The sequence below is a fragment of the Patella vulgata genome, chromosome 7, assembly GCF_932274485.2.
Source record: "Patella vulgata chromosome 7, xgPatVulg1.2, whole genome shotgun sequence".
Lineage (NCBI taxonomy): Eukaryota > Metazoa > Mollusca > Gastropoda > Patellidae > Patella > Patella vulgata.
The window spans coordinates 42,772,889-42,797,687 of NC_065885.2; the positions used below are offsets into that span (position 1 = coordinate 42,772,889).

At 34.2% G+C, this 24,799-nt stretch overlaps 1 protein-coding gene across 6 annotated transcripts in view; it reads left to right on the plus strand.

The window, feature by feature from the left end:
• Positions 1 to 24,799, plus strand: part of LOC126828361 (pseudouridylate synthase 7 homolog) — a 239,651-nt gene that overhangs the window by 191,442 nt on the left and 23,410 nt on the right. For 5 of the 6 annotated variants that reach the window (XM_050558111.1, XM_050558107.1, XM_050558108.1 and 2 more), the window contains 3 exons: positions 1,784 to 1,925; positions 6,773 to 6,892; positions 7,258 to 7,327. In XM_050558111.1, the coding sequence (XP_050414068.1) occupies positions 1,784 to 1,925; positions 6,773 to 6,892; positions 7,258 to 7,327 (332 nt within the window). Of the gene's footprint in view, positions 1 to 1,783; positions 1,926 to 6,486; positions 6,584 to 6,772; positions 6,893 to 7,257; positions 7,328 to 24,799 lie in introns of those variants that run through there. The other variant, XR_007683002.2, reaches the window with a different exon arrangement.

The following is a 24,799-nucleotide window of genomic DNA, read 5'->3' on the forward strand; positions in this document are numbered from 1 at the left end:
CGTATTGGTAAATGTTAGCGAGGAAAATTTTGGCAGGCTTTGTGACGCGGCCTACAGGCTGGAGTCCAGCCATGGAACTATTTAATTGTTTTTTTCAGACAACTAGTATCATTATGTATAGCATTCGTTGTTAAACTAATTCAGAGAGATTTTGATTTAACAAATTTTACGTATTTTTGAAACAGGCTCCGAAGCGTTTTGGTTCTGTTATGCAAGATCATTTTCGATGTTCCAAAGTAAAAGTTTGGTGCTAAGACCACCTAAAGATAAATTTTAAATGTTCCTATTATTAATTAGAACAGGTTTCGCTTTAATTTTTATATTTTACGTTGACATTTTATTGCTTTAAATCTTCCTAGTGCAAAAACGGTAAATTTCACCTTTTGACCTCCAGGGTCACTAAGACTAAAGGTGAATTAAGCAAGTTTACATTTTTATTGAAAGTGTGATTACTTTCGATCATTTTCAGCTTATTTTCATGATACAAGAATGACCGCTCATTCACTTTTAGTGCAAATGAACTCATTTGACCTTTGACCCCGAATATCTCGAAAACGCCCCAACGGCGGACTGATTACCACTCGGCATCGTATTCTACGTAAAATTACTCTAGAAAAGTTGGGTCTGGTTTTGTGCCCATTTGATGGTCACCCCCCGCGCTGAGCCTCCAGACTATTAGGGTAAGCAGAGATAAGCAATTTGATTGGTTGATGCTTTGGGACACGATAACTTTAGTTCTAATTAAGTGAGAGTGATGAAACTTGGTGTATAGTTTCATAACTTTCATTACATCAATACCTTGACTATGTTTGATAATGAGCCTTTTCTGCTCAGGGTAAGCAGAGCGATAAGCAATTTCATTGTCAGAGACTTTGGAATACAATATCTCTCCTTCTAATTAAGCTAGAATGGTTAAACTTGGTGTAGGTGTTTATTAGGTAAATGCCTTGATTGAGTTCGAAGATAAGCAATTTGATTGGTTGATGCTTTGGGACAAGATAACTTTAGTTCTAATTAAGTGAGAGTGAGGACACTTGGTGTATAGTTTTATCACATCAATACTTTGACTAAGTTCCTAATAAGCATTTTCTACTTAGGGTATGCAGAGCGATATGCAATTTGATTGGTCAAGACTTTGAAACACAATAATTCTCCTTCTAATTGAGGTAGAATGTTCAAACTTGGTGTAGGCATTCATTTAACTTGGTGTAGGCATTCATTAAATGAATGCCTTGATGAGTTCGATAATAAACATTGTCTGCTTACGGTAAGCAGAGATAAGCAATCTGATTGGTTGATGCTTTGGGGCATGATAACTTTGGTTTTAATTAAGTGAGAGTGATGAAACTTTGACTAAGTTTCATGATGAGAATTTTCTGCTTAGGCTAAGGATCGATAAGCAATTTGATTGTCCAAGACTTTGGAACATAAAAACTCTGCTTTTAATTGAGGTAGAATGTTTAAACTTGATGTATATGTTCATTAGGTGAATGTCTTGACTGAGTTCAATGATTAACGTTTTGAGCTAAGCTAAGCAGAGCTAAGCAATTTCATTGGTCGATGCTTTGGTACTAGAGAGTGATGAAACTTAGTGTATAGGTGATAATCTGTTTGATTGCTTGATACTTTTGAAAAAAATAAATGTGCGATTGATGAATATATGTCATCTATTTATTTTGGGAGTTTGGCGGGGGACATCAGCCTCACTGTTAGTTTGTTTATTTCCAGTGTTTAGTATACATCTATATGAAATCATTATTAACAAATAAATCATGTTTTGTAGATACCAAGAAATTTACGTTTATTATATGTACATAGTTATCAGAGTTATATATGGAATAGTATGGTATCTAGAAGAATACAGTTATATGGTTTCAAGTTAGTAGAAGGAGATCTTGTTTTAAATACAGATGATAATTCTAAAGGTAACAGTATATTATTGCTTTATATATCTTTTACACTATTTGTCCCCTGCCTTTCCAAGAAAATGTGTTTGTCTTTCCATCTGTCACACTTTTTGGGAAACAATTACTCTCTTTCTAATTGAGGTAGAATGTTCAAACTTGTGTAAGTGTTTATTAGCTGAATGCCTTGACTGGCTCATGCTTTGGGACATGATAACTTTGATTCTGATTTAGTGGGAGCTTGATGAATCTTGGTATATAGTTTTATTACATCAGTACATTGACTAAGTTCATCTGTAAAGTTCACTGATGAACAAATAACTTTTACATACGAAAATATATGACACAAACAGATCTAAGTCATCATTTTTATACGCCCACATTGAAATGTGGTCGTATATTGTCATCGCCCCCTTCCGTCTAGAGACTAAAGTTAATATTCGATCGACTTTAAATTTATACACAGTTTCTGATAATTACTGCCAGAGTTATGGCCCTTGATCACTTCGAAAAATCTTGTGGACGCTCTAGAGTAGAGTGGCCCACAGCCTCAATTATTTGTACTACATAAACTGACCTGTTTTATCAGCATGTTGTCACGCGGATCAAAACAGCGTTTATGAGAAAAGTGCTCTCACGGGCTCGCTCGTGCACTGTAGGCAGCAAACAGTCACCCAAATAGACATTGATGTGACAATATTCATTCACTTATTTATCAATGAAGCCATGTAAAAAATTCTTCTTTACTCATTGGACTTTTAAAAATAAGTAGTTACGAACTAGATTAAAATTTTGGCTAAAACTCAGCGATTTAATTTCTAAGTTAGTTGATTGTATCCAATGACTCATGTAGTCGCGCCCTTTTTTATACGCCCACATGGAAATGTGGTTGTATATTGCCGTCGACCCCGTCCGTCCGTCCGTCGTCCACAATTTCTTGTGAACACTCTACAGACTACATTTATCATCTGATTGTTTTGAAATTGATATATGTTGTTTGCATTAGTGAGATAAAGAAGCCTATTTAATTTCAATAACTTCCGTTAATTTCTTTTGGAGTTTAGCCCCTGTTTCACTTTGTTGCACCTTTTGAACGTTCGAACGACAAAAGTTATCATCCGATCTGTATGAAATTTATATGCATCATTCAAATTCATAATAACACAACTTAATGAATATTATACCTCTACTTCTAAATGTCATTTAAGGATATTATCATTCAAATTAGTAAAACAAAGAAGCCTATTGAATTTCAGCAATTTCCGTTAATTACATCTAGAGTTATGGCCCTTGTTTCACTTTGTTGAATCTTGTGAACGCTCTAATGACAACAGTTATCATCTGATCTGTTTGAAATTGATATGCATCATTTAAATTAGTGAAACGGAGAATCCTATTGAATTTCAGCAATTTCCGATAATTACGCGGTGAGTTATGGTCCTTGTTTCACTTTGTTGTTCCTTGGGAACGTTCGAACGACAAAAATTATCATCCGATCTGTATGAAATTTATATGCATTATTTGAATTACTAAAACTAAAAAGCCTGTGGAATTTCAACAATTTCAGTAGATTACTTCCAGAGATACGGCCCTTGTTTTAGTTTTTAGAACCTTGTGAACCCTCAAACGACAAAAATTATAATGTCATCTGTATGAAATTGTCTATTAAATTCCCCTAATAGAATTTTAATCATAGCATGTATAAACTAGTCTTAGATGTCACATATCATTACAGTACATGTATATAACACCCAAATCAATGGACAGTCATTTTGGCTACGATATCTTTTACTTCTTTTAAGGCTCCATATAGAAATTCTCATCAACAGTGGGACTTTCGAGCGATCTTGATTGCCGAACGAAAATCGCTTACAAGGCAGTGCTTACGATGATGCTATGAGTCACGTACGCCATACGGACGCTGAAGGAAGCTTAAAAGTAGGTACGGATCGGCAAGCTTTCGTTCTGTCGTATTACGAAAACACGTAATTTTATAGGAATATTACTGACACAAATTTGAACACCACACGGGAATTAAATATGAAAAATAGCAAGGTGTTCCTATTTTTATTACGCGCGGATTTGAATATTTTGTTGACATTTTATAAAGAAGAAAACGATTCTTATTCCGGAAGTTCTGCATTTATTTGCTGTCCTATAAACAAAGACACGTAATGCATACCAGTGTGAATTTGATGCCGAAGCAGGAGTTATTTTGTAGGAATATTATTGAGATAAATTTAATTATCGTACGGGAATTAAATATGAAAAATAGCAAGGTTCACCTATTGTTATTACGTATGACATTTGAATATTTAGTTGACACATGATTTTTAATTGTGGTATGAATCCGTCTGCTTATATATCGTTATGCCCCTTGATTTTCGGTAAAATGTCCGACAAGGAAAAATTTTGAAATCCCATCACTGGGCAGAACTTTATAAAAACCAAACAAATTCTAATGGTTTTCTGATAATTACTTCATGTGTTGTTGCTCTTAATCAGATTTTAGTGTATTATAAATGTTTTATTACCAAAAAATGTGCGACAGCTCTTGTTGACAGCCCGGACGATTTAGCTTTTGTGGGTGTATGTTTCGTTGCCTGGCAACCTATCTTTATATTTGTGATAATTATTTGAAACAAAATAGGACTATCATAAAGGATTTTTATCATCTATAATATGAGTACGGAAAGCACTCTCTACATATTGCGTTTGTAAACCACGAAATACCCCTTATTAGAAAGTTAAATGTTAAAAAAAATCAGCTGAAGGTAACTGATAAATACAGACAACCTCTCTCACTCTAAATAAGGGTTGCGCACGCGTACAAATGTTAAATTCAATCGTTAATTGTACGTTCGTAGAAAACGAAGAATCCCGACTGCGGAAATTAAGAATTCGTTTTTCAGAGCAAAGTTTGAAACTTTGATGTGACCAAGAAACATAACTCTTTTTGATAAAAAAAAATCTACCGCTGTAACGCTAGTTGGGCGATCAACTTTTCCACATATTAGAAAGTCCCAGTCAAATGGTTGAATCACACAAATATCCAACTTAGCAATAGTTTAATTGTTCATGATTATGTTGTTAATGGTAAGTCTTATCATATTTGTTAAAATAAGCCCCAAGTTAAGCTCGTTTATTGGATTTTTGTTGTGCATGAACCACTCTATCTAGGGGCTAAAGTTAATATCCGATTGACTTTAATTTTATACACAGTGTTTAAGGTCATGAGACGAAGAAGCCTATTGATTTTCAGTGATTTCAGATAATTATTGCCATAGTTATGTCCCTTGATCAGTTTGAAAAATCTTGTGGACGCTCCAAAGGCTAAAGTTAATATCCAATTGACTTTAAATTTATACACAGTGTTTAAGGTCATGAAACGAAGAAGCCTATTGATTTTCAATGATTTCTGATAATTACTGCCACAGTTATGGCCCTTGATCACTTTGAAAAATCTTGTGAACGCTCCAGAGGCTAAAGTTAATATTCGATCGACTTTAAATTTATACACAGTGTTTAAGGTCATGAGACTAAGATTCCTATTGATTTTCGGCAATTTCCGATAATTACTGCCAGAGTTATGGCCCTTGATCACTTTGAAAAATCTTGTGAACGCTCCAGAGGCTAAAGTTAATATTCGATCGACTTTAAATTTATACACAGTGTTTAAGGTCATGAGGCGAAGAAGCCTATTGATTTTCAATGATTTCCGATAATTACTACCACAGTTATAGCCCTTGATCACTTTGAAAAATCTTGTGGACGCTCCAGAGGCTAAAGTTAATATCCGATTGACTTCAGATTTATACACAGTGCTTAAGGTCATGAAACAAAGAAGCCCTGTGATTTTCAATGATTTCAGAGAGTTATGGCCCTTGATCACTTTGAAATATCTTATGGATGCTCTAGAGACCAAAGTTATCATCCGATTGATTTTAGATTGATAAACAGAGTTTAAGGTCTTAGGACAAACAAGTATATTGATTTTCAATGAATTTTGATAACTTGAACAGCTAAAAGCCAAACAAATTCTAATGATTTTCTGATAATTACTTAATGAGTTGTTACTCTTAATCAGATTTTAGTGTATTATAAATGTTTCATTACGGACAATAGAAAAAATATGTGACAACTCTTGTTGACTGCTTGGACAACTTAGCTGCTGTGGGCGTATGTTTCGTTACCTGGCAACCTATCTTATATACATTATGTTTATTAGTTAGTTAAAATTGTTAGTAATCAGGCAGTAGTCATTAAAGTGTTAAAACTGTTACTATTGAATGATATATATCGCCAACGGTTAAGCGGGAGACACACTAGGTGAATCATTCGACTGAATCGTTCAGCCAAATCAATCATCTAGTGTGTCCAGAGGTCGTGATGCTGAATTTGTATTCGCTCGAATTAAACAGGTTTGATATTTTCGGCTGAATTTTTTTATTCGCCTAATGTGTCCGGTTGGCCAAAGACATCGCCTGATTGTAAAATATATTAGCCAATCACTGATGTCAAGAAAGTCACATGATTTTTGGAAGACAAAATTGCATCTATCATGGCTTCATAACCGCCAACGTCTTCCTTGGTCAATTCTACAAACAATTCTACAAACTTGTGTGGATCCAGGTTTCGCCCAGTCACTCCTATTTCCCCACCTCTTTCAACGCCGACACGTACGGTGTATAATTTTATTCTCCTTGTTTATATTCGCCTAGTGTGTCTGGTTAGCCGAAGTCATCGCCCAATTGTGGAATTCATTAGCCAATCACTGATGTCGAGAAAGTAAAATATAAGTTTGTGTATATTATTGTATTATACAGGTGAAAGTAATATATTAAATTGTGTATATTATTGTATTATAGGTGAAAGTAAAATGGATATAAAACCTGTTGTCATAGATGAAGATAATATGAAAGATTATAGCATATTAGATGTTGTATTACCTTTACCTGGTTATGAGATGATATATCCTACCAATAATGGTAAAGAATAATATATAAAATACCTTTAATATTCAGATAAAAATTGTGGCTATTGTATTAATAGATATTATAAGTACTTATCATTTATAACTGCTTTCAAATGCTAAAAAACCCAGTAAGGGCCAGTAATATTTTAATTCTGATTACTTCCCCTGGCCATTTGACCATATTGCTTTCCGAAAAAGTTGCTGTTATATATGTATTTAGAACAAATATATGATGTATCGTTGAATAATCGCTTCGATATTCTGCTTGTGCCTCATTATATTTACCTTCTGCCTCACACCAGGTCTGTAATTTCATATATAAAAAATTTACATATTAAGAATAGTATAGTATATCTATCTTGATGATTATTATTTTAGTTGGTGAATTATATAAAGAACTATTAGCTGAAGACGGTATTGATATCACAAACATGAAGACTAAACACAAGTTAGTGATTAATATCTTATTACACATAGTGAATATAGGGTTAACCTCTTGTACTGCTATCTGTAATAGCCAGTTCATATATATATATATACGTCCACATGTATATTGTCGTCATCACCCATCATTGTATGCTTGTTGATTGGTATGTTATCATCTTCTGATCACAAGGTACACGAGAAAAGATAGGTTGCCAGCCAACGAAATGTACGCCCACAGCAGCTAAATCTTCCGGGCGGTCGACAAGGGTTGTCACATATTTATTCCTTTGTAGGCAATTGGGGGCCTTTACAAGACAGTTCCATACATATCAGATTATAATTTTTGTCGTTTGAGGGTTCACAACAGGGCTTCCACTTCAAAATTTTCACTGCCAGTCATTTTTGATAACCTGAGAAAACCTTTTGAAGTAAATTTATATTTCATGTTTTTTATTCAGTGTAGGGTATTGTGAATTCACGTGCCTATCCCACTTTGTCAGCATGGGGTACACAAAAAATTATATATTGGACTTAAAAATGAAATATTAGTAAGATTTATGATAATTATTTATTAATTAAATATTCCGTTTTGGCTACTTAAATAACGAAATAGCTGAATTGGCTGTAGAAAAATCATTTTAGTAGCTCACACGTAATTACCACGTGCTCTATAGAAAACAAACTGACCTGGATAATTTTGAGTTGTAATACAAAACCTTTGAAATGAAAATACATATATAATTATCCACGGCATACATCTCACATTTATTGGTTTTAGACCATCTCTTACGGGATTACGGGCCGCAGAATTGTGACGTAAATCCTAATAATGTATAACTATGACCAACCGATAACTAACTTCACAGCTAGCGACACTAGCGCCCCCTAGAATATCGTTGTGTATAAGAGTAACCGTATATACACAACATTTTTGCTACTCCTCAAATTATCAATATTGCTGCACAATAGAACTGGAATACATAATTTTCTTAATTTTTCGGTAAGCAAGTTAACTAATCTCTAGATTTTGTTTCTACAATTCCCACAAGGCCGTAATACCGCTATAAAAAATTATAAATGCATTTTTCTCCTAAAAGTACATTGTTGAGGATTTACGTACTTCATATCATTTGCCCTTTTTCGAAGATCATAATAACCTCGTTTACATCTTGCGTGACCGTAATAGCGATAAACGGCTTTGTTGTAGAAAATTTTTATAACCCGTGGACAATATGTGAATGATTAACAATGAGCCGCTCCACGCCGTTGATTAGATTCCCACATATCAATTAACTTTTATTGTTCTACTACCAGACACTCATCATTAATTATCAACACAACACCCAGTATAATCTGTTGACGACTATGTATACACCAATCATGAGATTGTGTGGCTTCTATCACTAGGGACCGGGTATCGTCCAGACTTTACGAAAAAAGGAAAGAAACTAAGCTTATCGTCAAGAATTTAATACACGTATCCAGCTAATAGATTGCCGTCAAGAATTTGTTAAATGCCGTCAAGATTCACCAAAAACCGCCCAGTTTGTGCTACCGTGTAGATTAAGAAACACCATTTACTTTTGACAACGATCTTCTGCTTTACGACCGTCCAGTTTCTCGGGATGTTTTTTAGAAATGAACACTACCATTTAGATTTGAAAGGGGTTTAGTTTTTAGACAAGGCGTTTATTTTCCCGGACGTTGTCAAGAAATGAACAGAGTGTTTAATTATTTAAGGCGTTTAGATTTTACGCCAAATTACCACTTTACCGAGAGTCGTCTAGTAACTTACGGGTGAGTAGTAATGCAATGCCGTTTACTTTTCATGTCTTGTAATTAGTTTGCCCAGTGTCATCTAGAAAACTTATGGCATTTGTTTTTGTGTGAAATATTTAATTTCTGTCTCACAATTTTAGAAACTATGTTCAGATTTAGAATCTGAGTATAGTGTCTAAAATTCTTGAATGAATTACATATTTGTTGAATATCGTCCATTCTTCGGTATTACGACTTCCGTTGGGAAAAGTCGATTATCAATGAATTGACAATTGTCCGTACATTCCCTTGTTTTTATTCATTCTATACTTAATAAAAACATGGTAATGCACTGACCTTTTCTCATATTGACAGTCAATATTTTTTTTTCAATTGTCAGGCTAGTCAAGTCGTCCACACGAAAAATTTGGTTAAGTCATCCACGCTGCACGCGACTTTAATTTAATTTCGGGAGGTAGAATAAGTCGTCCACACGACATTGTGTAATGTTAGGGACGCAGAAATATTCATAGTATAATATGAGTGTTTGATATAAGTATAATTTTCTTTACGCCAAATGGCAGACTCGTCAATCTAGAGCGGTCGCATTTATAAATAACAAACAACAAAATAAATCACTTTATTCAATAATAATTTCATTAATAAATAACGTCACTACACAGCCACTAAACGACTCACCTCTATAGTCTCTGTACACTTTTCTTCCCCAGTTCATATAATTCCCATTTTATAAATATTTTATCATGAATAGTGTCCAACGTCGTCCTTTACATACGCTTTAGCTTATTTTCCGAACACGCCAATTCTCGGCACCAATTTCACTAAAATTACATCGCCTAATGCCGAAATATGATGCCGAAATAATATCAATCCAGTTGTATTTTGGCGAGAGATTAAGTTGTCAATATGTAATTGTAAAATACCTTTTATTTATCCATCTAATAATTTATATTCAGATTTCATATCAAGTCAATTAAATGTTGTCTAAACATTAAAATCATAACGCCAATTAACAAACAATACGAGTATACTTTATTACAAAAACATCAGTGAAGTATTCTAAAAATCTAAAATCATAATGGCAATTAAATAACAACACGAATATACTTCACTACAAAACCATGTGTCTGGATTAGGGGATTAATTAAACAATATGTAGCGGCCATTCAAAGAATCTAACGACAGACATTTATGACTGTTGTATATTCCATGCGATGGTGGTGTAATTACACGTCTGTGAGCGATATGGTTTCAGACGGAACCGAGACAGGTGGCTAGAATTTGTGATATAAGCATGTGGTCATTCAAAGAATATAATTAGGGTTTCACACTGCATAGCTTGTGTGAAACACTATTGTTTTTGTTAAAATTATTATTAGGGTTTCACACTGCGTAGCTTGTGTGAAACACTATTGTTTTTGTTAAAATTATTATTCTTATTAGGCTTTCAGACTTTTGTCTGAAAGCCTATTGAGATTACTAAAATTATTATTTATTTTTATTATTATTTTTTTTTTCGCTGGAGCCTATTTCTCAGTGCCTGTAACAGATACCGATATGGGACCTAATTTTCTATTGGGAAACCATGTGGTGGCTACTTGATAAACTATTTTTGAAACTTCTGCGCAGACCGGAAGTGGCCGAATTTCGTGCGGTGCCAAAAAATTAAAAAACGGCTGTAGCTTCGTCAATTCTGTACCTATTTTCATACAAATGATATTTTCAGAAACCCCGAGTCTTTTGTCGGACGATAGCAGTTGAAAATTTCGAAACTTCGTCGCTGACTTCTAGCGTTTGAAAAATGAAAAATTTTGTTAAACAGACAATTTCTGTTATTTTTCAAAATTTTCAAATTTGACCTACATTTTTGGATACCTGAAGACCATCCGATTCTAGAAATATAAGTTTCATTCCGAGTTATCGCTCTTTATTTTTCGATTTTTTTCGAATCTGCCCATTTCCCAACCCTTATATTTTTGGGAAAGGATAAATTGATATTTCTGAAAGTCCTGGAACATAAAGCTATATAGCCAGACCGCTGGATAAAGCAATTTCAACAACGGTCCGGAAGTAGTCGAAATAATGTCCGATATTTCGGAAAAAAATCAAAAAATGGGTGTTTTGGGGAAAAACTCGAATTAAGCTTTCGTTGAGTGGCCCGAGGAATGGACTGTCGTATGATGCCCAATTTATACGGATACTATGACCAAGCAGCAAAATATGACAAGCTGAAAATCAAGTATTTTCTGATTTGGGCGTTTTTGGACGCCTGTATCTCGAAATCTTAACCGCAACTTTTTTTTTAACTTTCTCTATCGAGAGTCCACTCGATAGTCTTGTGAATTATGCCATCCAATAAGACTTTTAAATGTCTGGAATACGATAAAAAAGGGACTGAAAATCGAAAAAAGTAAACAAATCGTGAAATTTTGCAAAATGCTCTATTACTTTATTATTTAAACAAATTTTTACAAATTCGGATAGCTGACCTAATTACGATTGAGTTATTGAAATTTTATTTTTGATATTTTTGCATTTTTGGCACCTTTGAACATAGGATTTCTCAGGGTCATTTTATCTAATCAGATAATGTAATATATCATTACAGAGCCCTGCCGCTATTTAATTGCCCAAACTGGTTATTAAAACTATTCCGACAATAATCTCCATACCGGAAGTATTATATGGCATCTCAATGGTACGATTTCGATGGTTAGAAAATAAATTGTGGTACGCCGAAAATCTAGTATTTTCCGTTTTTGGAGCCTTTTTAGACGTCTTTTTCTCGAAAACGACAACTCCGATTTTTCTGAAACTTTTTTAACGCAGAGTCCTATGGGTGGGCTATGGCGTGAGTCCAACAATAAAAGTATTGAAATAACATAAGTTGTCCAAAAAGAGCCTCAATCTTGGAAAAAAGTTGAAAAATCATTACATTACTGAAAATGATCTTCTAATTTTCTTTCTTTGGAAAACAGCTGAATGGATTATTCTGAAACTTCTTGTACAGAAAGTAAGGTAACCAAACAACTTGTTAAAGCTATCCCGACAATGATCAAAAAAACGGAAGTAGTCGAAAAAATTTCGGATATTTTAAGGAAAAAAAACGTAAAAATTAAAAAAATGGAGATCTTGCGAAAAAAGTGATTACTACGCCAGATTTCACCGAATCAAAACAACTAAAGTGTCATTGGACAATCTTATGAGGTCTAAATGGTAAAAATTCGCGGGTTAGGCAATATTTAATGGAACGCTGAAAATCTATTATTTTCCTTTTTGGAGCCTATTCAGACGCTTTTATTTCGAAAACTTCTCTTATTTCCTTTCTTAAACTTCTGTTACTTAGAGTCCTAACGGAGGTCTATGGTGTGAATCCAAATTTAAAAGCCTCAATATAGTATAAATGGTCCAAAAGGGCCACAATCTTTGAAAAGAAGTCGAAAAATCGTTATATCTGTAAATCTGCTTCTAATGGTATAAGGGAGGTAAAACTGTCCAATGGATCTTTCTGAAACTTCTGGTACAGGAAATTAAGTTCCCATACCACTTGTTAAATCTATCCCGATAATGATCCGTAAACAGGAAGTAGTCAAATAAATATTCGATATTTAAAAAAAAAAAGACAGTAAAAAAAATCGGTGCTCTTGCAACAATCGGGATTTCACTATTGTATGACACACTTTCTGTCTGATTCCTGAAAGCCGGTTCAGTGCTGCTTGCAGGTCTAGTTATTATTATTATTGAAATTCAGTTTTGATTAGATCTCAGCAACTGCTTGTCGCATCGTTTAGATTTCTTCGGTTTTACTGGGAAAGTGGGTGTGACTTAGAGGAATAAACTATTTTGAACGTTTTGCGACAATGCGAAATGTCCGAAATCACCAAAGCTATCGTTTTTTAAAATATTGCATTTTGGCATAGCCGGAGACAGGGCACATAGCTATGCTACTTTTGATTTTTGATTTTTGATTTTCGGCAAATCTTCGCAGATATTAGGCGCTAAATTTAGAAAATTTAAATTTTTACAAATTTTTTTTTTATTTATGAATATTTTTTAGTCGTGTTTTACACAGAATTAAAGAGTCATCTGACTTGTGCAAAAATGTGAAATTTTTTTGTCTCCGTAATTTTCCTTGGCCGCCATTGGCTAATTCAGTTTTTCAGTCCTAGATTAATTATTTATTGTTCGATTTGTATAAAACAAAGTTCATATGTTCCGTTGTGTCAATTGTCATTTTTTTTGTTAGCAGTAGAGTTATCTGTCGGCACCGAAAGTGGCATAGTTTAACCAAAAACTACAATTTTGACAATTAGGTACCATTTTTCGAAAGCAAATATTATTTTTTTAAAAACTGATATAACTAAAAGAGTGTACCCTTTAAAGGCGCAAAAAAGTGTGAGCACAGATTTTTTAATTTCGATTTCATTTTCGAGCAAATTCGATTAAGAGGTGAAAAAGGGTGTAAAATTGACCTATTTACAACCCATTCAGGCTGTTCAGATTTTAAAATATCTCTACGTAACTTTTATAAACTTGTAGCTATAATCCATACGAAGAAAATGTATGTTAAAATTAGTTTGTAATATAAGCAGGTGCCTAGAAATGGGCAATTTTGCATAACAATTTGATTACAATTTAAAATTGACACCGGAAGTGACACCATTTTGTCAAAAACTGCATTTTTAACTTTTAAAATCAATATTTTTTTCAACCAAGAATTATTTAATATGTATTAATATTTTTAACTTTTGGTTTAAATTAACATATTAATAAAATTCATACGGTCATATAGATATCACAAAATAGACGGTTTTCTGCAAGTCACTTTTGAAGGTTTTTGGTCCATGAAAGTGTCAATTATTATTTGATTTTCATAAAATTTTCACCATGTGATGCCCAATATTATAGACGGTGTTATAAAACTAATTTAACATTTTTAGTATCACCGGAAGTAATGTCATTTTGGCAAAAACTGTATTTTTAGCCTTCAAAACAGATATTTTATTCAAATGAGTCTTGATTTGTAATGGTTTTAAAATTATGATATTTGATTCCAATCAACAAATAGAATGAACCCATATGATCATACAGATACCACAAAATGGTTTCTAACTTGTACGGTTGCAGAAAAATAGCCGATTTTCTACACGTCATTTTTCAAGGTTTTTGGTCTATAAAGATGGCAATTATTATTCGATTTACATAAAATTTTCACCATGTGATGATGCCAGTTCTGATTTCATAAACCAATTTAACATTTTCATTATCACCGGAAGTAATGTAATTTTGTCAGGATCACTGACATGTAACAAATGTATAAAATGAATTGATTGCTGGATTTGATTGATTCTGCGTCCATTTTATTTCATGTGTGCAATGTTATGTGGAAACCTTTTTAACGGTTTCATTGGTACCGGAAGTGGCATAAGTTCAAGGGTAACGTGGCACCGGTGAAACCCGTCATTACTGTATATTCCAAGCGACGGCATAGGCTATGGTTTCGGATGGAACAGAGACAGCTAGGACGTGGCTGGAATTTGTCATTTATAAAACAATAGCAGTAGGTCATTCAAAGAATATAATCTGATATCGCCGATTAAATTTTGAACTTTTGTGTAAATATGTTGATATATTTTGTGTTTGTAAACAATACGCGGATTGGGTTTAGACATGGATGTGAGGTACATGTGCAATATATGTGCATATAGTTTGTAGAGGAACTTTCCATGTATTTGGATATTAGATATTATAATGACCCTGCTTGTTTTGCTTTTGTTTTTATTTGCCCACATTGGAAATGTGGTCGTATATTGGAAATGTGGTCGTATATTGCCAATGTGGGCGTATATTGCCGTCGCCCCCGTCCGTCGTCCACAATTTCTTGTGAACACTCTACAGACTACATTTATTATCTGATTGTTTTGAAATTGAGATATGTTGTTGATATTAGTGAGATGAAAAAGCCTATTGATTTTCAGCGATTTCCGATAATTACTGCCAGAGTTATGGCCCTTGTTTAACTTTGTTGCACCTTGTGAACGCTCTAACGACAAAAGTTATCAATCGATCTGTATGAAATTTATAGGCATCATTTAAATTAGTAAAACAAAGACGCCTATTGAATTTCAGCAATTTCCGTTTGTTTGACTTTGTTAAATCTTGTGAACGCTCTAATGACAACAGTTATCATCCAATCTATTTGAAATTGATATGCATCATTTAGATTAGTGAAACGAAGAAGCCTATTGAATTTCAGAAATTTCTGTTAATTACGCTGCGAGTTAAGGCCCTTGTTTCACTTTGTTGTACCTTGTGAATGCTCCAACGACAAAAGTTATTATCCGATCTGTATGAAATTTATACGCATCATTTAAATTAGGAAAACAAAGAAGCCTATTGAATTTCATCAATTTCCGTTAATTACATCTAGAGTTATGGCCCTTGTTTCACTTTGTTGAATCTTTTGAATGCTCTAATAACAACAGTTATCATCCAATCTGTTTGAAATTGATATGTATCATTGAAATTAGTGAAAGAAGAAGCCTATTGAATTTCAGAAATTTCCGTTAATTACGCCGTGGGTTATGGCCCTTGTTTCACTTTGTTGTACCTTGTGAATGCTCTAAAGACAAAAGTTATTATCTGATCTGTATGAAATTTATATGTATCATTTAAATTAGTAAAACGACCAAGCCTATTGAGTTTCAGCAAATTTCTGTGAATTACATCTAGAGTTATAGCCCTTGTTTCACTTTGTTGAAACTTGTGAACGCTTGAACGACAAAAGTTATCACCAAATCTGTATGAAATTCATATGCATCATTTAAATTAGTGAAATAAAGAAGCCTATTGAATGTCAGCAATTTCCGTCAATTACTTCTAGAGTTATGGCCCTTGTTTTACTTTGTTGAACCTTGTGAACGTTCGAGCGACAAACGTTATCATCCGATCTGTATGAAATTTATATGCATTATTTGAATTAGTAAATCGAAAAAGCCTGTCGAATTTCAACAATTTCTGTAGATTAATTCCAGAGTTACGGCCCTTGTTTTAGTTTTTAGAATGTTGTGAACCCTCAAACGATGAAAATTATAATGTCATCTGTATGAAATTGTCTATTTAAATTCCCCTAATTACCTACAAAAGAATAACTATTCGACAACCCTTGTCGGACGATTTAGCTGCTGTGGGCGTATGTTTTGTTGCCTGGCAACCTATCTTTTGATTAGAAATACTTGATTTTATTGTGACAAGACTAATTATAAACTAGATACGATTTGCGGTCCTTGCCCGTTTCAATGTGGGGAACCTGTACCTACAATTGTTAGCAATTCCCCTCCTTCGGTATTTCTTCAACATTCCCAAGGGGTGGGGATACAAAAATAAATGTTGGCGAAAATAGTCCCCCAAAGACGTCTAGATAAATGGCGAAAATGACGTTTCATTTGTGGCCAAAACGAGAACTGCACACATTAATTTGTAAATTCACAAATACATTTGTTATAAATTGCGGGGCAGGTAAATAACCCAGAAAGCAAGATTATAAGTAACAAGATATATGGCCATTGTTTTGTTATTTTCTAATAAATAAAATGTGAGTTTTATCTACGCCGGAAAAATTGTCAATTCATTGTAAATCGACTTTTCCCAACGGACGTCGGCAATACCGAAGAATGGACGATATTCAACAAATATGCAATTCATTCGAGAATTTTAGACACTATACTCAGATTCCAAATCTGAACATAGTTTCTAAAATTGGGAGACAGAAATTAAATATTTCACAAAAAAACAAACGCCTTAAGTTTCTAGATGACACTGGGCTAATTAATTACAAGACATGAAAAGTAAACGGCATTGCATTACTGCACACCCGTAAGTTACTAGACGGCTCTCGGTAAAGTGGTAATTTGGCATAAAATCTAAACGCCTTAAATAGTTAAACACTCTGTTCATTTCTTGACAACGTCTGGGAAATTAAACGCCTTGTCTAAAAACTAAACCAGACGATCCGTGTCAAAAGTAAACGGTGTTTCTTAATCTACTGGGTGGTTTTTGGTGAATCTTGACTGCATTTAACACAATCTTGACAGCAATCTATTAGCTGGATACGTGTATTAAATTCTTGACGATAAGGTTAGTTTCTTTCCTTTTTTTCGTAAAGTCTGGACGATACCCGGTCCCTAGTGTATACGTGTGGATTATTCTGTACTGGCCGTACAATTGTATAGTTACATAGTGGAGGTCGATCGTAGCCATGTTTGAAAATTGGGTTTTGAAAAAAAGGCTCTCTTTCCGGCATGCAAAATGACCGTTGGGTCAGCTCTAGTTACGGTCATTTTCCATAGCCCTTGATCCTGACCGGCATATACGGCCGACGTGGAACCCATGGTTCACAAGATTCTACAAACTGAAACAAGGGCCTGAAACAAAGCATATAAATTTCATACAGATCGGATGATCACTTTTGTCATTCAAACGTTCACAGAGTAAAACAAGGGTCATACATAACTCTAGACATTATTGACGGAAATTGCTGAAATTCAATAGACCTGTGTTTCACAAATTTAAATGATAAATATAAATTTCATACATATCGGTGAATAACTTTCATCAGTCGAGCATTAACAAGGTTGAACAATGTGAAACAAGGGCCATGATGGACGGGGGCGACAGCAATAAAGGTCCACATTTCCATATGGGCGTATAAAAAGGTAACTGGAGTTTTAATAGCACATAAGATGAAAAACCTAAATTGCATGTACTTATAGCCAGTGGGTACTATAAGCAAGTTAACATCAATCTGATTAAAAATAATTCAGCTCTCTTCACTCAAAGTCGCAATATAGACCTGTAAAAACGACTTAGCCAATTATCGAAAACACTCTTAATCTCCCCAAATGCCTTTGGCCTAATTGATGTTGTATGTAGAACAAATTGCATCAAAAGTTTTTTGTTTTCTATTGACTCATTATGATGTCCTAAATAAGGAAAAGAAAGTTTACCAAAATCAGAGTCCAAATAAGGACAAGGGGACGTGGCCAAATCTCAAATTTCTCTAAAACTATTGGATTAAGCCACCATAAATGTGTTGCGGACAACATGTTAACAACAGAAACGAATCTGATGCAGAGAAGAGTATATGCCCATTATGTTGCTTTGATAAAGAAGAATAATGTGTTACAATTACGGAGAAGGGGGCTAAAAGTATAACTACTGCTGCATTCACTAGGGACCGGGTATCATTCAGATGTGACGAAAAAAGGAAAGAAACTGCGCTTACCATCTAGAATCTAATGCACATATCCAGTTGATAGATTGCCAGCCAGAAAGTGTTAAATGCTGTCAAAAAACAACCAGGTTGTGTTACCGTGTAGTTCAAGGATCACCATTCAGCTTTGACATCGGTCATCTAGTTTATGACCGTTTAGTTTCTCGTGTTGTTTTTAAAAATGAACACTACCATTTAGATTTAAAAGATGTTTAGTTTTTAGACAATACCTTTATTTTCCCGGATGTTGTCGAGAAATGAACAGAGTGTTTAATTACTTAAGGCGTTTAGATTTTATGCCAAATAACCACTTTAGAGAGTGCCGTCTAGAAATTTACAGGTGAGTGGTAATGCAATGCCGTTTACTTTTCATGTCTTGTAATTACTTTGCTGAGTGTCATCTAGAAAACTTACGGCGTTTGTTTTTGTGTGAAATATTGTCTAGTGTCTAAAATTCTCGAATGAATTGCATATTTGCTGAATATTGTCAAGTTCTGCTGTATTGCCGTCGTTCATTGGGAAAGGTTGATTTACAATGAATTGACAATTTTCCCGGCGTACATAAAACTCATATTTTATTTATTAGAAATTAACGAAACAATGGACATATTTTAGTTACAAAATAACTGACTGATTTATAATCATAATTTCTGATTTATTTACCCGCTTCCGCGATAAATATCAACAAAAGTATTCACGAAAATTTGTGTAATTAGATTGCCGAGTGTCATCTAGAATACTTACAGCATTTGTTTTTGTGTGAAATATCTAATTTCTATCTCTCAATTTTAGAAACTATGTTCAGATTTAGAGTCTGAATGAATATAGTGTCTAAAATTCTCGAATGAATTGCATATTTGTTGAATCCAGTTCTTCTGTTGGAAAAGATTGATTAACAGTGAACTGAAAATTTTTCCGGCGTACATAAAACTCACATTTTATTTATTAGAAATTAACGTTTTAATGGACATATTTTAGTTACAAAATAATGGGCTTATCTAAAAACCAGAATAGTAAATTAAACGAAATTATCGTTACAAATTCCCTTACTAATATAATCAACGAACCAACGCGGGTGACACCAACTTGCTCCTCACTACTTGATGTTATTCTTATCCAATCAGATTTACAGTTACTTTTTAGTGAGACAATTGAATTCGATTCTCATATTTCTGATCAGAGCGGTGTAGTCGGAGAAATAGACTTATAGGTTACTGCAAAAGTTAACTATATTAGGGAAGTGGTACTCTACAATCATGGCAATTTTGATGAATTAAATAATCTTAACAAAAGTTATCATTGAAATGACCGATTTGCAAACTTAAATACAAATGATTCGTGTGAATTTTTAATCGTATCTTAATGACTTCATCAACAAGTGCATTCCCAAAAGACGGGTATTAATGCGCCCAAATGATAAACCTTGGTTCAACTCAGAACTACGTAAAAATATAGGAGTTTGAGATAAACTTAGGAAAAGGGCCAAACGTACAAATAACCCAAGTGACCTACAAAGGTACAAAGTACAGTCGAACAAGGTAAATAATCACAAAAAAAGCACTAAAATTGCAGTATGAAGAGCAGCTGTTAGCTGATATATGTAGTCCAAATTCAAATCAAAAAGATTTTTGGAAAATTATAAATAAACTGGTCGGAAAACACAACGTAAACCATATTCCTCCATTGCACAACAAAACGGAGGATGAATTAGTTTATTCTGAATATGAAAAGCAGAACTTTTGAACAACATCTTTGGATCTGTGTCAAATAAAACCTCATCAAGAGAATTACCGGAATTCAGTTTCCGCATAAATCAGAATTTTTCTCTTCCAAAAATTTTAAGAGTCTGAAATAATCAATGTTATAACATGTTTAAAAGATAACAAGGCTAGTGGCCCTGATAAAATAGGTAACAAATTCCTGAAAGCTACTTCGCGCTCAATAAGCACACCACTTTGTTTACTCTTTAACAAATCCATTGAAGAAGGGATCTTCCCAGCGTTGTGAAAAATTGCAAATGTGATACCAATTTTTAGGAACGGATCCAAAAACATAACTGCAAATTATAGACCAATATCTCTACCAGGGGTTTCATTAAATATTACTGTAGGTGGGTAAAGTAGCAGAGTAGGTGACTAATGTTTTGAGAGCCAAAGGCTCGAAAAGAGCGGCCCAGGCGATCGAATTGAGCACCGCATCCCCTCCCCCGCCCCCCCCCCCCCCAAGAAAATTTTGCATTTTGGCATACAATATGATACAGTTTGGTTGATTTTACACCACTTTCGGAAGTCTACACATATAGGCCTATATGGGCATCTCTGTATTTCAATCAGAACCTGTATAGGCCTATATTGAGTAAATATTTTTCAAATGTAAAAGTTAGCACACGGTAATTAACTAGTGAACAGGTTTAAAAACTCAGTTTTGTGCAGGGATTGATCTAACCGTCTACTCAACGAGCCCTTTATCAACCTCTTTTCTAATGTAGCTATCTATACCGGTACATCAATACATAGTGGGCTATTAAACTTTGTTTTTTAGACATCATTATTATTATAATTATTGGGTGTAGGGTCAGCTATAGTTGCCATAATCCATGTCAGTTTACCGATATATAATGCATGAAAACTAGCTGGTATAATGACATAATGACAGTTTGACAAAAGCATATCATCGGACACCCTTTCTATCCCTAGTTTCAATGCACCAATTTGCAAAGACAGGACTACAGGACAGGGATGGGGGAGTAGCACTCTATTCTCGCTAAAACCGACAATACAGAGGGCATTTGGGTAGAAATCAATATTCATAATAAACATTTTTTAATTGGCACCTGTTATAGACCCCCAAATTCCACTGTTTAATTAAATAAATATTTTTTCAATTAGTTTTCATTGGCAGCAGCAGACGACATAAATAATATCTTTATATTAGGTGATTTTAACATTAATTTCCAATTCTTTTATTCATTCGGCAAATGTTCTCTTCGAATTTAAACAAATTATCAAGGATCCAACCAGATATGGTAATAATGGTAAAAATACATTGATTGATCTAATATTAACGAATTGTTCCGGTTATATTTTTGATTCAGGTTGCTTAGATAATTCCTGTAGTGATCACTGCCCTGTGTACTGTCGGTTAGATTTTCATCGTCTGAAATCAATTAGCTTCAGACGTACTAAATGGAATTATGATAAGGCTGACTTTGAGTTTGACCAACTACGACGTGACGCTGGGAGTATCGTATTGACATTACATGTGCCGCCTTCACAAGCGAGTTAATAAATTTGGCAAGAACACATATCCCAACAAAACTGCAACCATTAGATCAAAAGACAAACTTTGAATGAACAACACTATTTGGAAAATGGGCAAAAAAAAAACAAAATTCACTGAAAAGCAGTAAAATCAAACTTGGACCTCGATTGGCAAAAATTTAGAAATATAAGGAATGACTATATTAGCTTGATTAGAAAATACAAAAAAGAATATTATGAAAAATTAGACCAGAAATTAAATAATAATCAAAATTTTGGCAAAAAGGATTGGTGGCATATAGTCAACTTGTTTGTGAAGGGTCAAAAATCAGAAAAGGGGGATATTCCACCTCTTATGAATAATGGGGTTCCATATTTTAATCGGAAGGACAAAGCAAATTGTTTAAATGAATACTTTATTAACCAATCACAGCTTGACTACACAAATGCACAACTTTCTGAACTCTAACAAATCCCTCTTCACTTTGTCACCTAAAATTAACACCAAAAGAAGTTGAAGACATGATTTCCATTATTGATACTTCAAAAACTACAGGCCCAGATAACATCAGTGGAAAATTCCTAAAATCCAAAATTAACACCAAAAGAAGTTGAAAACATGATTTACATTATTGATACTTCAAAAACTACAGGCCCAGATAACATCAGTGGACAATTCCTAAAAACCTTTATGTAACGTATTTAATCTTTCACTTGAGCTAAAAATCGTTCCTAATATTTCGAAATGAGCAAACATAACGGCAATTCATAAAAAAGGCGCCCATCACTGCGGACATTACAGACCAGTTTCTTTATTGAGCATCATAATCAAAATATTCGAAAAATGCATCTACCAACACGTATCACAATATTATTACTAAGTTGCAAAGTGTTTTTTTGCAAGGAGTCTCAACTACTTACCAACTAATAGATCTTGCGCTCTTCTTCTGTCAAGCCATCGACCAAGGTCAATGTACGAGAACAGTGTTTTGTGACATCAGTAAAGCTTTTGACAGAGTTTGGCAAGCTGCACTCTGCCATAAGCTTGGGGCCGTTGGGATCAGAGGAGACTTGTTCAAAGACTACTTGTCTAACAGACAACAGAAGGTTATTGTCAATGGAGCCTCCTCTGAGCCATTAACGGTCCCTGCTGGCGTTCCACAGGGCTCCGTTCTCGGTCCATTACTTTTCATTATATACATCAACGATAATTAACAATGATAAGGCCGTCGACAACTCATTATTTACTCCAAATAATTAATCAAAGCGGTGATTATTTAATATCTCTTTTCGTCTGTTAGAAAATAATTTTTAGGCCTTAAATGGAAATAAACAAAATAGCCAATAACTTTCTTTCCTTTTACTGTCGCTTCATATGGCATGCAAAGTAAAGAATGCATATTGGATATTATTGTTTAAGATTCTATTATCACCATGGGTAAAAGAAAATGAGAATGACCAACAAGTTGAAACGCAACGATTATCGGGTGGGAAAAATATTCTGCCATTGTTTAATTACAAAGCCTCCAAAATGTATGAAAGTGAACGTAAGCATTTCATGCCAATGAAATTAAAATTTCTATTCTATTATGGACTCATATTTTAATACCGTTACGGTACCTGAAAATAACAACAGACCTATTGTACACGCAAAATCTTAATTCAGTCATACAGCTGTGGCGGCTTCTTTGATGATTAAGAAAGGCTACTACTAAACATGATTACCCAATTAACAAACTTAATCTTCTGACCACTAGCACCAAGGTGCTAATTTATAATATACAAACTTAGACTATACAAAATTATAACACTATCATAGGAAATGTGAATATGCCGCCTTTGTTGTGGATGTTTTGCTATGAAAAGAGTGCATTTACTATGATATTCCTCTTCAGCATCCTTGAAAGCCTAAAGAAGAAAATATTGATATTAAACGACAAATTAACGAATGATTTAATGGCATGGTTACTGTGTGATATTGTTTTAGAACATATAAGCAACACCTTTAACTTTCTTTTTCTAAAAACTGCAGATTTCAGTACATTAAATTCATTTGCAACTAACTGAGAGCTCGCACGACCGCCCTTTTCCATTCTCGAACGTTAAACAGTCACCCATGCCCGATGAATTAATAAATTAAATTCTTGTAATGCAATTATATCCACTGTAAATAGCGTTTGTTTACAGTTATCTATACACTGGTATCATAACCGTGCCATACGAAAAACTCCATAGTATACACAATGGCTATAATAACTACTTTCAATTAAGGTGTAATGAATATGTAAAATGATAAATATTTGTTGCATCAACCCAAAACCATGTTTTTCGTATTCAGCGCCTCCGAAAACCTCGAAAATGATATATTACACAATAGAGTACCAAGTATAAGAACTCCAATAATTGCCATTTTGGTGCCCATTTTGAAAAACAAGATGGAGGATTACAGTCCGGTCGACCCCTGATGGTACAACGTTCGTATTAAGTGCCTAATAAAAAATCTAAAATTGGGAGATAGTAATTAAATATTTCACACAAAAACAAACGCTGTAATTTTTCTAGATGACACTCAGCAAAGTAATTACAAGACATGAAAAGTAAAAAGAGTGAGGTTTTGTGGGTCCAGATCATATGTGGACAGATAGGAACTCAATACCAGAGAGTCCGAAAAGGTGAAAATCGGTCGGCCCTGTCCATGCACCATTCAATGCACTTCCCCAGTACAAGCACAAAATGGATGTCAAACATTGACTCGCTTAACTCCTTAATGTCAAAATTGATTCTACCATCTTTATACTTGTTATTTTAGGCCACATTTTGAAGCAGTTCTAATATTTGTCCCCATACATTTTCTGGTTATTTATCTCGGGCGTTGGTTTGAAGGTTGGTTTTTATAAGAATATGACTCGCTGAATCCAAAGAGCTTGGGCATCCCCTGCCCCCAAAAGTGACGGAGAATTCTGCTAGGAAGCCAAATTCAAAATGGGATCCATTTTTGAGAGAAAATCATAATGTCCCCTGTTTAGGTTTTTGTGGTCCCCAATTTGAGGTATTAAATAGAGAATCCCCTCCAAGTCTTTTTTGATATCAAAAAATATCAACACAAGTCGATAAAGTAAAGAAAACGAGGCTCTGCCAGTTTTTTTTTTACTATTAAAATGTGTCTGTTTGCCTGTCTGTCCGG